This window comes from Pristiophorus japonicus, chromosome 1, assembly GCF_044704955.1.
Source record: "Pristiophorus japonicus isolate sPriJap1 chromosome 1, sPriJap1.hap1, whole genome shotgun sequence".
NCBI lineage: Eukaryota > Metazoa > Chordata > Chondrichthyes > Pristiophoridae > Pristiophorus > Pristiophorus japonicus.
The window spans coordinates 319,039,014-319,052,631 of record NC_091977.1 but is presented as its reverse complement, the minus strand read 5'-3'; the positions used below and the strand labels follow the sequence as shown (position 1 = coordinate 319,052,631).

Below are 13,618 nucleotides of genomic sequence, written 5' to 3'. Positions count from 1 at the left end.
TCTTCGCATCTTCACTGGTTCAACAACATTGAATTGCCAATGTGGGTCCCTAAACAGAAAGTCAGACTGGAGAATCTCAGCACCCACTTTTTCTCACTGCTTTTGCAGATAACCTTGAACATTGTGGGGCATAAAAAGCAAAAGATGATTTTTACTGATATTTCACAATAGCTTCTTATGCTATGGACTCCATGAAACGGGTCAGTTTTCCCACAAATATGTTTTGAAATGATCTAAAGCTGCACCCAATCTAATAGATATCCAACTGATTCAAAGTGTAGATCTAATTAATTCTGTAAACTTATTGTATGTGTTTTCAAAACAATTAGATATTTTCTCAAACTAGAAATATTTGCCATCGATTATTTAAAAACTGTGTAAATAGAGATGATAAAATGTGTCTCTTCATCCTATATAGGCATATACGAATCCATACTGGAGAGAAGCCCTTTAAGTGTGATGAATGTGGGAAGAGTTTTACAGTGAAGTCTACTCTGGACTGTCATTTAAAAACCCACACAGGTTAGTGATGGTTTTTCCATTAAGTTATTGCAGAGCGAGGATATCGGAAGTCATTTTGGGTGACAGAGGCCAAAAAACAGGGAGGCAATTTACCAGATAGCTTACATTTGCAAACTTGAAACTGATTGTTCATCTTTTTTTCAGTTTTTGTTGTTTTCAAGGTTCTTTTGAAACAACTGCATTGTAGATTTTTTTTGTTTCTTTTATGGTGAAGCACATAATCAGATATAGCACGCATAGGTGTACAGTACAGCTACTTCTACTCTGTCCCAGCAATACGGCTGAAACTCAATCTCCAAAGAGCATCCCCTACTTCACCAGTGTGACATATTCCATTTTCCACATCAGCCATCCTGTGTTCTCTCTCTGAGTAAGAGGTCTATTGGTGCCAAAAAAGAGAGAATGATATGGATCTGTGCTCAGTAGAAACTGGGTAGCTATTGCCTACACACAAGACCCTTAAAGCAGAAGGCCGAGCCTTTCATCCTATCAGTCCAAGCCAGGCTTGAACCAGACTCTTCAATTCTTCTGATGTCAAGCGTCATGAGCTAGGAGTGCTAATTGCAAAGCCCATGATTTCCATACATTAAACTAAATGAATGAAAAACCACTAGCAATGCGTGCACAGTTTTCTGCTATCCACTTGCCAGCGTCTGAAACTAAGGTTTGAAGACCTAAAATTTGCCTTATGGTGAAATATAGCAGATATTTGGATGCTTGTCGACATTTTGTGAAACTGCCACTTCAGATTATCTTCATGTCAATAAGTAGGCTGTGAACCTGTTAGTCGCCGTTTTTTGAAATGAAGTGACGGGTTCAACCTTGTTTTGCAAAATTCAGCAAATGGACTGAGGTGCAATCAGTGACCAGGCTGAGTTGTCGCATGTTGAATTCAAATCCTATACAGTTTGGGATGATTACAGCACCAGCCACTAGTTATAATGGACAGCTAATTCTTTATGAGGTAAAAGATAAAAGCAAGGCTCCTTATTAAAAAAAATGGAATTGAAGAATAACTGCATTTCCACATTGGTACGAGTAGAAGCTTGCTGGCAATGTATTACTATTTGAAAGGTTTGGAATGAGCTCATGATTGTGGCAGCACCGGTATGATTGTTGAATTATACTGTTCAATTTAATTTTGAACATGTTATTGAGTGCAATTTCAGGGTGATTGCTAAATATTTTGTTCAATAATCAGACTAGGAGTAAGCCCAGCAAAACTTGACACGTGTAGAAATATGCGCTATGATCACTTGGTGATATTTTGTTATTTACAGAAGTAGAATTAATTGTACAATGTTCATTAGAATTGACTTCGAGTGTACAATATCTTAGCTCAAATATGGACAAGTGCATTGATAGAGAGAAACTATTTCTTCTGGTGGGGGAGTACTGAACTAAGGGGACATGGCCTTCGAATTAGTGCTTGGCTGTTCAGGGGTGATGTCAGGAAGCACTTCTTCAGACAAAGGGTAGTGAAAATCTGGAACTCTCCCTCAAAAAGCTGTTGAGGCTCAGGGTCAATTGAACATTTCAAAACTTAGATTAATAGGCTTTTATTAGGTAAGGGTTACAGAACCAAGGTGGGTAAATGGAGTTAAGTTACAGATTAGTCATGCTCGAATTGAATGGTGGAACCGGCATGAGGGGCTAAATAGCCGACTCCTGTTCCTGAGAAATTAATTGCAAATTTATTTCCTGCATCATAGCAACATGGGGGGATCATTTCAACACCCCAACCCCATGATGAAATTTTAAAACTAATTTTGTCTCTTCTTTTTCCCTCCCCCCCCCCCCCCCGATTCCCCAAAAAAACCTGGATACTACACTGCTACATGCTCCCAAGGCCTGCAGCAGCTATTTCCCTCCCTCCATCAGTGCATCTCCCGAATACAGGCTTGGGATCCTGCGGGGACCCTGCCCAAATGACCTGACCCAGGAGACATCAGCTGGGGTCAAGGGTGCAGGCTTGGAGAAAGATCAGCCCTTATATATTCAAAACTTAATTTGATCTATTTTTAGGTGTAAACATCTTGATTATACAAGAGTTCTGGCACCTTATTGTGGGTCTAGCAATAAAATCTTAGAAGTCAGATTTGACTCTCAGTTGGCACCGTTGCTGCCATTGCTGTTCCATATGTGTAAACGTAAGAATGTGATTCTGATTATAAAATACCATTCTAATGATATGGTTGAAACATTTGCATCTGAAATGTATCGAAAAAGGGAACCTGATGCAAGGGATTAATTTACCAATAAATCCGTAGAGTTCATAATGGCTGGAATCTGAGCAGATGTCAGATTGAAACCTGCCCCAGCACAAACTTATCTATATTTCCCTTAGGAGGTGAGCTTTAGATAATATCATGCCTTGGTGCCAATGAGGTATGAGGAACTCATAGAGCATAGAAATTAATTTTGACTACCGCTGGAAAGTATTGAAAGCCATGAAAATAGCTGGTGATATCTTTTAGTGAGAAGTATTCTGGGGTAGAGAATTACAAAGTTTCACAACTCTCTGAGTGAAGAAATTTCTTCTCACCTCAATCCAAAATAGCCGACCCCTTATCCTGAGATTATGCCCCCGAGTTCTATGTGTGCATATGTTTCTTTTTTTTCTGAATCATTTGGAAAATCTACTTTTGTATCTTGAAATTCAGGTCAGAAACACTTCAAATGTCACGTATGCAGTTCTCCCTTCTCGACCAAAGGTAGCCTAAAAGTTCACATGCGACTACACACTGGAGCAAAGCCTTTTAAATGTCCACATTGCGATGTGCGTTTCCGGACTTCAGGACACAGGAAGAGTCACATACAATCCCACTTTAAGCCCACGTCACTGCCAAAGAAAATCCGGAAGCCTGTAACACGTCAAACAACAGAGAGCTTACAGCCTGTAAACTTGCTAACTACTGCAGATGCAAATGTTTACATCACTAATAATGGAGTTCTCACCAGCCAGTTTGATCAGAACCTTCTCCAACAGGGATTAGTTGGACAAGCTATTCTTCCTGCCTCTATGTCAGGTAATGTTTTTAATCATTAATCGCTAAACTATTTTAACATTTCATAATTGCAATTAAAACACAGCTAAAATGTATTGTGGAAAAGTTCATGGAATCATACAGCAACAAGTTGTATTTATTTCGTGCTTTTAACATAACACATCCCAAGCATGTCACAGGAGCATTATAAAACAAAGTTTGACACTGAGAGATATTAGTGCAGGTGACTGAAAGCTTGGTCAAAGGTTTTAAAGGGCGTCTTAAAAGTGGATAAAGAGGCGGAGAGGTTTAGGGAGGGAATTCCAGAGCCTAGGCAGCTGAAGGCATGGCCACCTATGGTGGAGCGATTAAAATCGGATTGCTCAAGGCCAGAATTAGGGGGTTATGGGGCTGGAGGAGATTACAGAGATAGGGAGGGACAAGGCCAGGGAGGGATTTGAAAACAAGGATGAGAATTTTTAAATTGAGGTGTTGCTTAACCGGGAGGTCAGCGAGCACAGGGGGTGATCCGTGGTGCGAGTTAGGATACTGGCAGCTGTGTTTTAGGTGACCTCAAGTTTACGGAGGGTAGAACGTGGGAGGACAGCGAGGAATGCATTGGAGTAGTCAAGTCTAGAGGTAACAAAGACACGGATGAGGGTTTCAGTAGCAGATGAGTTGAGGCAGGGAATGTTCTGGAGGTGGAAATAGGCGTTCTTGGGGATGGCGCAGATATGTGGACGAAAGCTCATCTCGGTTAAATACGACACCAGGTTGCGAACAGTCTGGTTCAGCCCAAACAGTTGCCAGGGAAAGGGACAAAGTTGGTGGCTCGGGAACGGAGTTTGTGGTGGGGACCGAAGGCAATGGCTACAGCACAGAAGGAGGCCACTCGGCCCATCGTGCCTGTGCCAGCTCTTTGAAAAGGTTATCTGATTAGTCCCATTCCCCTCCTCTTTCTCCATAGCCCTGCAATTTTTTCCTTTAACGTATTTATCCAATTTACTTTTGAAAGTTACTATTGAATCTGCTTCCACTATCATGTGTACTGTACGAATAATGTATCCACTTAGCTTTGCTTCGAGGATTATTATTTATAATGCCTAATTTGACCCTTGAATAATCCTTCATAAACCAACTTAATTAAAAAAAGACTCAGCCACAGTTTGGTGCCAGCAGGAACTAAACTTGGCATTTGTTAACACAAATTAACTTTTAGCTCACCTCAAAGATACCAAGAATTGAACAGGACTCCGTTCAATCCATTACTAGCAACTACTTTATGTCATTGTTGCTATATAGTCCAGAGTAATATAATTGATAATGTCATTAACAAACAGAAAACCCATACCTGTGTTTCGGTAACGCCAGTTGATTCAGTGTAACTCATTTCAGAATACAATAACGCACTTAACCTAACAAAAGATAATGGTATATGCTTAACAAAGTTAAGACTTTTTAAGTTTATATAGAGATGGTAACAGGTACCAATTGTAGGCTTGCTGTTGTCTATAGTTTGGATGACCAAAAATTAATGATTATCCCTTAATTGCGCTAAACTATGCGTGAACACACACTAGTACTTTAAACATTTTAAGACACATCAGGCCACAACCATTTGGGGGGTGCGTAGTTTGTTTCAACTGAGCTGGTGAAGTGCCAAGACTCCAAGTTTGGGCTGTTGCTGCTGTCGCAGTGTCCCTTGGGTAAGTGCTGTTAGGCAATGCTCGAAATCATTTGCAGGGCTACGGGGAAAGGGTGGGGGATTCAAACTAGCTGAAGTGCTTTTGCAGAGAGCCGGCATGGGCTCGACAGGCCGAATGGCCTCCTACTGTGCTGTAACGGTTCTATGATTCTATCAATATTTTTATTTTGGTAAATAAGCTCTATTTTCAAGCTGGCTTCAGTGTACAATATCAATGATGTCTACTCATTTCATTTAAGCTTGATGGAATGTTTCTGTGATTACATTGATATTTTTGATCTTCGACTAATAATTCCACATATACTTTTTGTACCCATGCACTAGCTTTTAGTGATTTGTGTACATGAACATCTAAATCCCTTTGGTCCTCCAAGCTCCTAGTCTCTCCTCATTAAGAAAATATTCTGATTTGCCTTTCTTGGATCCAATAATGTCTATTAATTTGAATTAAGCTTTATGGGTTGTTAGCATTAATATTTTTTATCTCTGGCAGTAATAATTTCACATTTATTTATCAAGCACCAAATCTGGAGTACATACGATTTGGTAATTGCAGCAAACACTTGATCAGATTCATTTCAGTCTATACCACTTTCCGCACTTAATAACCTGTTTATGTCCTTCGATTTATTGGCAGCTGGAGGCGATTTGACGTTATCACTTACGGATGCCAGCTTTGCCACTCTCGAGGGAATACAGCTACAGCTCACTTCCGCTAACCTGGTGGGGCAGAATGTCCAGATCTCCGGTATTGATCCCAGCAATATAAACAATATCACGCTACAGGTATACAGATTGTCATCTGTGTTGCTGTGATGAACCTCATTAATGTAGGTTGTATTTCATTACAGGACTGGCAATAATGCAAGTTTAACTAGCCAGCACATCCAGGTTCTATTACTATGTGATTTAAATATTAGAATCTTGCATTTCATATTTGGGAACATGTAATACGTAGAGGGGCCTCAACCTTTGCAGGCATAGAGGGAACAATCCCTATGCCTTAATGGATAGGCCCAAGGTACATGTAATATTGGATTTCCAGCTTCAGAGTGGAGGCCAAGATCGGGGGATGGTTGGGGGAGCGATGGCTGGCAGCAGCTCACATAGTTTTATTGCTGCTCCTCCAAACTCCACATTGAGGTAAGTCTACTTTAAACACTTACTTGTTGGTTGCGGCCTGGAGCAACCCTTTAAGGCCGTATGTGGGCCTGGTTTTCCTGAACACCGATGGCATTCAGGGCAACCCAATATTGCAATGAGGGCCTCAAACAGGCATTAGGCCCTTTATTCGAATATGGCAAGTGAATAATACTTGTTTCAGGCAGCGCGATTAATTTTTTTGCTTACACCAATATGGCGAGTGGCTCACCTCTGGCTCGTAATAAGCATGCCTTTCCTGCCTTCCATATTGGAGACTTAAGTGCCCAAAAAATGGGTGTGGCCCCATCCAATTTATAGGCCAGGCAATCTTTCAGGTGATTTTTTTTGAATGCCTTGGCGGCTATATTCAGCATGCACTGTCAATTTAGTCAACATCATACATTGGTCACAACATGACAAAAAATACAGTAACACTTGATTATAAGCCATACCAGCCTTTTTGAACTTTAAAATTTAAATTCAAAATGTCTTATAGATTGCAATGTAAGACATTGTGATGCATCTGAGTGTGGAGGATAAATAAAGATGCTTCACGCCAAGACATTGTACATTATCATCTCAATGGTTGTCATCTGCATAGTGCTCTCAACATTTAGGAAAGATAGACAGAAAGGAAAAGGAGGTGGCGTGGCGTTGCTGATTAAAGAGGACATTAATGCAATAGTAAGGAAGGACATTAGCTTGGATGATGTGGAATCGGTATGGGTGGAGCTACGGAATACCAAAGAGCAGAAAACGCTAGTGGGGGTTGTGTACAGACCACCAAACAGTAGTAGTGAGGTTGGGGACAGCATCAAACAAGAAATTAGGGATGCATGCAATAAAGGTACTGCAGTTATCATGGGCGACTTTAATCTACATATTGATTAGACTAACCAAACTGGTTGCAATACGGTGGAGGAGGATTTCCTGGAGTGTACTAGGGATGATTTTCTAGACCGATATGTTGAGGAATCAATTAGAGGGCTGGCCATCCTAGACTGGGTGATGTGTAATGAGAAAGGACTAATTAGCAATCTTGTTATGCGAGTCCCCTTGAGGAAGAGTGACCATAATATGGTAGAATTCTTTATTAAGACGGAGAGTGACACAGTTAATTCAGAGACTAGGGTCCTGAACTTAAGGAAAGGTAACTTCGATGGTCTGAGACATGAATTGGCTAGAATAGACTGGCAAGTGATACTTAAAGGGTTGACGGTGGATAGGCAATGGCAAACATTTAAAGATCACAAGGATGAACTTCAACAATTGTACATCCCTGTCTGGAGTAAAATTAAAATGGGAAGGTGGCTCAACCGTGGCTAACAAGGGAAATTAAGGATAGTGTTAAATCCAAGGAAGAGGCATATAAATTGGCCAGAAAAAGCAGCAAAACTGAGGACTGGGAGAATTTTATAATACAGCAGAGGAGGACAAGGGGTTTAATTAGGAGGGGGAAAATAGAATATGAGAGGAAGCTTGCTGGGAACATAAAAATTGACTGCAAAAGCTTCTATAGATATGTGAAGAGAAAAAGATTAGTGAAGACAAACGTAGGTCCCTTGCAGTCAGATTCAGGTGAATTTATAATGGGGAACAAAGAAATGGCAGACCAGTTAAACAAATACTTTGCTTCTGTCTTCACGAAGGAAGACACAAATAACCTTCCGGAAATACTAGGGGACCGAGGGTCTCATGAGAAGGAGGAACTGAAGGAAATCCTTATTAGGCAGGAAACTGCTTTCGGGAAATTGATGGGATTGAAGGCCGATAAATCCCCGGGGCCTGATAATCTGCATCCCAGAGTACTTAAGGAAGTGGCCCTAGAAATAGTGGATGCATTGGTGATCATTTTCCAACAGTCTATCAACTTTGGATCGGTTCCTATGGACTGAAGGGTAGCTAATGTAACACCACTTTTTAAGAAAGGAGGGAGAGAGAAAATGAGTAATTATAGACCGGTTAGCCTGACAACAGTAGTGGGGAAAATGTTGGAATCAATTATTAAAGATGAAATAGCAGCACATTTGGAAAGCAGTGATGGGATTGGTCCAAGTCAGCATGGATTTATGAAAGGGAAATCCTGTTTGACAAATCTTCTAGAATCTTTTGAGGATGTAACTGGTAGAGTGGACAAGGGAGAACCAGTGGATGTGGTGTATTTGGATTTTCAAAATGCTTTTGACAAGGTCCCACACAAGGAGGTTGGTGTGCAAAATTAAGGCACATGGTATTGGGGGTAATGTACTGACAGGGATAGAGAACTGGTTGGCAGACAAGAAGCAGAGAGTCGGGATAAACGGGTCTTTTTCATAATGGCAGGCAGTGATTAATGGGGTGCCGCAGGACTCAGTGCTGGGACCCCAGCTATTTACAATCTACATTAATGATTTGGATGAGGGAATTGAGTGTAATATCTCCAAGTCTGGGTGGCGGTGTGAGCTGTGAGGAGGACGCTAAAAGGCTGCAGGGGGACTTGGACAGGTTAGATGAGTGGGCAAACGCGTGGCAGATGCAGTATAATGTGGATAAATGTGAGGGTATCCACTTTGGTGGCAAAAACACGAAGGCAGAATATTATCTGAATGGCGGCAGATTACGAAAAGGGGAGGTGCAACGAGACCTGGGTGTGTCATGGTACATCAGTCATTGAAAGTTGGCATGCAGGTACAGCAGGCGGTGAAGAAGGCAAATGGTATGTTGGCCTTTATAGCTAGGGGATTCGAGTATAGGAGCAGGGAGGTCTTACTGCAGTTGTACAGGGCCTTGGTGAGGCCTCACCTGGAATAGTGTGTTCAGTTTTGGTCTCCTAATCTGAGGAAGGATGTTCTTGCTATTGAGGGAGTGCAGCGAAGGTTCACCAGACTGATTCCCAGGATGGCAGGACTGACATATGAAGAGAGACTGGATCGACTGGGCCTGTATTCACTGGAGTTCAGAAGGATGAGCGGGGATCTCATAGAAACATATAAAATTCTGATGGGACTGGACAGGTTAGATGCAGGAAGAATATTCCTGATGTTGGGGAAGTTCAGAACCAGGGGACATAGTCTAAGGATAAGGGCTAAGCCATTTAGGACTGAGATGAGGAGAAACTTCTTCACTCAGAGAGTTGCTAACCTGTGGAATTCCCTACTGCAGAGAGTTGTTGATGCCAGTTCATTGGATATATTCAAGAGGGAGTTAGATATGGCCCTTACTGCTAAAGGGATGAAAGGATATAAAGAGAAAGCAGGAAAGGGGTACTGAGGTGAATGATGAACCATGATCTTATTGAATGGTGGTGCAGGCTCGAAGGGCCGAATGGCCTACTCCACCTATTTTCTATGTACACCAATAGCACATATGGCATAATAGCATTTTCTAGGCTGCTAAGCCTCACTGGTGACATCAATTGAGAGGAGCAATGGCAACAACAACTTGCATTTATATAGCACCTTTAATGTAGTAAAATGTCCCAATGCACTTTATCTTGGAACCATTCCATTACAGACCGAGGCAATGCAAATACAAACCACTTTGAGAGTCACTCGAGCCCTTGAACCTAAATGATCTTAATCCGATTTGAAGTTGTTCTTCGATAATGGACAGACAAACAGGCAAGGTGGGCCCACGGTTACCCACCCAGCTCACCTTGTGAGTTGTCTTTCACTGGGAGTACCAATCATGGAATTAGCTCTTGAACGTTTGATGGATGTAATATTTTCTGTATTTCTACTTCACAATAATTGTCCTACTCGTATGGGGAAGAGTTCACCATCCTTAAAGCAGAGAAAGTTAAGGAGAGATTTAATAGTGCTGTTCAAAATTAGAAGGCTTTTTGATAGAATAAATAGGGAGAAACTTTCCCCTCGCAGAGGACACAGAATTTAAATAATTGCCAAGAAAGCCAGGGGGAGATGCGACATTTTTTTATGCAGTGTTTTTTTTTGATCTCAGATGCACTGCCTGAATTGATGGTAGAAGCAGATTCAGTAGTAACTTTGAAAAGGGAATTGGATACATACGTGAAAGGAAAAATGTGCAGTGCTATGGGGAAAAAGCAGGGGAATGAGAGTAATTGGATAGCTCTTTCAAAGAGCTGGCAAAGGCATGATGGGCCGAATGACCGCCTCCTGTGCTGGAAGATTCTATGCTTTCTGATTGAATGAAATATTGAAAAAAAATAGATTAGAAAATGAGCATCCCCTCATGTCTGTATCAGCTGTTTGCTTCAATCAGCTCTTTTAAAATCTCATAACACTCCTGTGAAGTGCCTTGGGACGTTTCACTACGTTAAAGGCGCTATATAAATACATGTTGTTGTTGAATAATACAAAACGAATCCCCCTGCCCTGCCCTCTCCTCATGATCCTGTGTCGTCTTCTGCTTCAAAAATTTATCAACTTTTCCTTTAGAAGATGCAATGGTCTCTGCCTCAACTACTTCTTGTGGCGCAGCATTCCATGGTTCAACAACTCTCTGGATGAACACATTTATCCTGACCTCCCTCATCAGTCTCTCGATCTTAAATTGATGTCCACTAATCGCTGATTCCCAGACAAGGAAAATAGTCTATCCCCAAAATAATAGCAGAATCTCGAGACCTTCCTCATAACTATAGTTTCCCATCCTTGGCTGCATGCTGGTGAATCTGCACTGGACACTCCATATGGCTTTAGTTCTTCCTACCCAAAACTACACGCAATACTCCAACTGTTGCCTTGTACAGATTTAGCATTGCCTCTTTGTTGTCCACAGTCCAGAAGCACTTGGTTCAAAACACTTGGCAAATAATTTTGTTTGTAAGTGAAGTACTAAAAATGTGGTATTTTGTAAATTACCCTTCAAAGCTTCATTAATGCCTGCAGCATAGCCTGATGTTTAGTGCAATGTGGCTTGGTTTGGGGTGTTTTCTTCTTTTAATTACGGTCCTGTTTGTCCTTGTGTTTACTGTTCATGAGCAGCAATGTGCTTTTGGTAACCATTGGTACCTTCTGTTTTATGGGAAATGAGAAAGGCTGAAAGATGATATGTTTAATAAAAATAGTGGGGAAAAGTTATTCTAGAGAAATCAAGTAAAGATGTTAATGCTGGGAAACAGAAATATTTTCAGTGTCAGCATCAAGCACTACCATGTCGGATGTAGTAATATTGTACCTCAGAAGATCGTCCTTCCTGCACTATTTTTTCATTTCTCACACTACCTATCTTGTGGCCTATGAGTGGGATTGACAATTTAGGGTTGAATTAAAGGCAGTTTTGTAGTTTGTCCTGGTGCCCACTGGGAATTGGTTTCGAGACTTCCCCCAGTGACATGATTAACACCCGCTAGCTCCCAACAATGGACCATGTTATCTGGGGGATCATCGTGTCCTGGCATACTGCACACCTGCCTTGGTAACTGAGTCTGCCTCCATGGGTTGCCTTGGTTACAATGTTCCATTACCAGGCACCGACTTGACCCCAAAGAAATTCTGCTCACTCCTAATCCCACCAAGCAGGAGAATAGTCAATGATTTTAAATGAAGAGTAGTGACAACATTTAGTAGTATCATTTGATACAAGTACATAGGATTTTCTGCAGTGCTCTTTCTCTACCTAGCTTTAACCATCGGAGAGTTAGTCACGTGTTTGGAAGTCGACTTTCTTGTTCCTTTGATTTATATTTAGCCTATATTTACCACTTCTCTTGATCTTTCCACGGTCTCTAAATTGTCAGACTGCTTGTCCGACATCCAGTTCTGGATGAGCAAAAATTTTCTCCACTTGAATATTTAGAAGATCAAAGCCATTGTTTTCGGTCCCCGCCACAAACTCCGTTCCCTAGCCATTGACTCTATCCCTCTCCCCAACTTCTGTCTGAGGCTGAATCACACTGTAATATTGCTGCAACCTTGGTGTCATATTTGACCTTGAAATTAGCTTTCAACCCCATATCCACAGCATATAGGGCCCAAGTTTTGAGCCGCGCCTAGAACGGCGCAGTCCTGACCTGGACGCCCGTTTTTCGCGCCACAAAGTGCGCCTAAAAAAACCCTCCAGATTCTCCACCTCCCTGCAAGTCCTCTGGCCCTCGGCGCAGCGCAGCAGGAGCTGTAGGGGGCGGAGCCAGGTCCCTGCTCCGAAAACAGTGCCGGGACCTCTGCACATGCGCGCTACAGTGGGCACGCAAGTGCAGTAGCTCCAGGCGCCCGAAACTGTGTGGGAGGGGCTGAAGCACGCAGCCCCTAGCCCTGGCCCAATGGCCTCACTGGGGCTGCGTGAATAAGGCTCCTCCCACGGCCAGCTCCTGCTTCCTCCCAACCCGACTCGACTCCCGCTTCCTGCCTCCGGACCGGACCCGACACCCGCTCCCCCCTCCCCGCCCCCGGACCGGACCCGCCCCCGGACCGGACCCGACACCCGCTCTCCCCCCCCCCCCCCCCGCCCCCGGACCGGACCCGACACCCGCTCCCCCCGGCCTCCAGACCCGACACCCGCTCCCTCCCCCCCCCCCCCGGACCGGACACCCCCCCCCCCCGCCTCCGGACCGGACCCGACACCCGCTCCCCCCCCACCCCCGCCCCCGGATTGGATCCGACCTGACCTCCCTCCCTCTCCCTCCCTCCCCCCGACCTGAACCGAACCGACCTCCCTGCCACCACCCCCCAGACCCGACCCAACGCCACCTACCTTTAAATGTGGTGCTGTGGACGGGCTCTGCCCGAAGTCTCGGGCCCGGCCCGTTCAGCCTCCCTCCCCCTTCTCCTTCCCCCCCACCCCCCCCCCAATCTCTTTTCCCCCCCCAATCTCCTTCTCCCCCCCATCTCCTTTCTCCCCTTTATCCCCTTCTCCCCCTTCTCCCCATCCCTCCCCCTTCTCCCCATCCCTCCCCCTTCTCCCCATCCCTCCCCCTTCTCCCCCATCCCTCCTCCTTCTCCCCCATCCCTCCCCCTTCTCCCCCTTCTCCCCCATCCCTCCCCCTTCTCTCCCCCTTCCCTCCCTCTGCTCCCCCCCTCTCTCCCTCTACCCCCCTCCTCCCCCTCCCCTCGCTGTCAGAAACACAGACACTGACAGACAGAGAATGAGAGACACACAGACAGACAGAGAGATAGAGACACTGACAGAGACACACTGAGGGGTAATCCCAGCACGCTGTTGGAGGGCTCCCGGTGCTGCAGTCGGTAAGTAGAAAATGTTTTATTTATTGATTTTTTAAAATTATTTCTTATTAATTTTTTTTGATTGATTTATTGGTTGATTTATTGCTGGATTTATCATTTATTATTGATGATGGCTC

The 13,618-nt window shown here is 43.6% G+C and overlaps 1 protein-coding gene across 4 annotated transcripts in view; it reads left to right on the top strand.

The window, feature by feature from the left end:
* Nucleotides 1-13,618, top strand: part of LOC139272262 (zinc finger protein 236-like) — a 229,206-nt gene that overhangs the window by 157,643 nt on the left and 57,945 nt on the right. For all 4 annotated transcript variants that reach the window (XM_070888579.1, XM_070888578.1, XM_070888581.1 and 1 more), the window contains 3 exons: nt 419-522; nt 3,186-3,551; nt 5,852-6,000. In XM_070888579.1, coding sequence (XP_070744680.1) covers nt 419-522; nt 3,186-3,551; nt 5,852-6,000 — 619 coding nt within the window. The remainder of the gene's footprint in view (nt 1-418; nt 523-3,185; nt 3,552-5,851; nt 6,001-13,618) is intronic.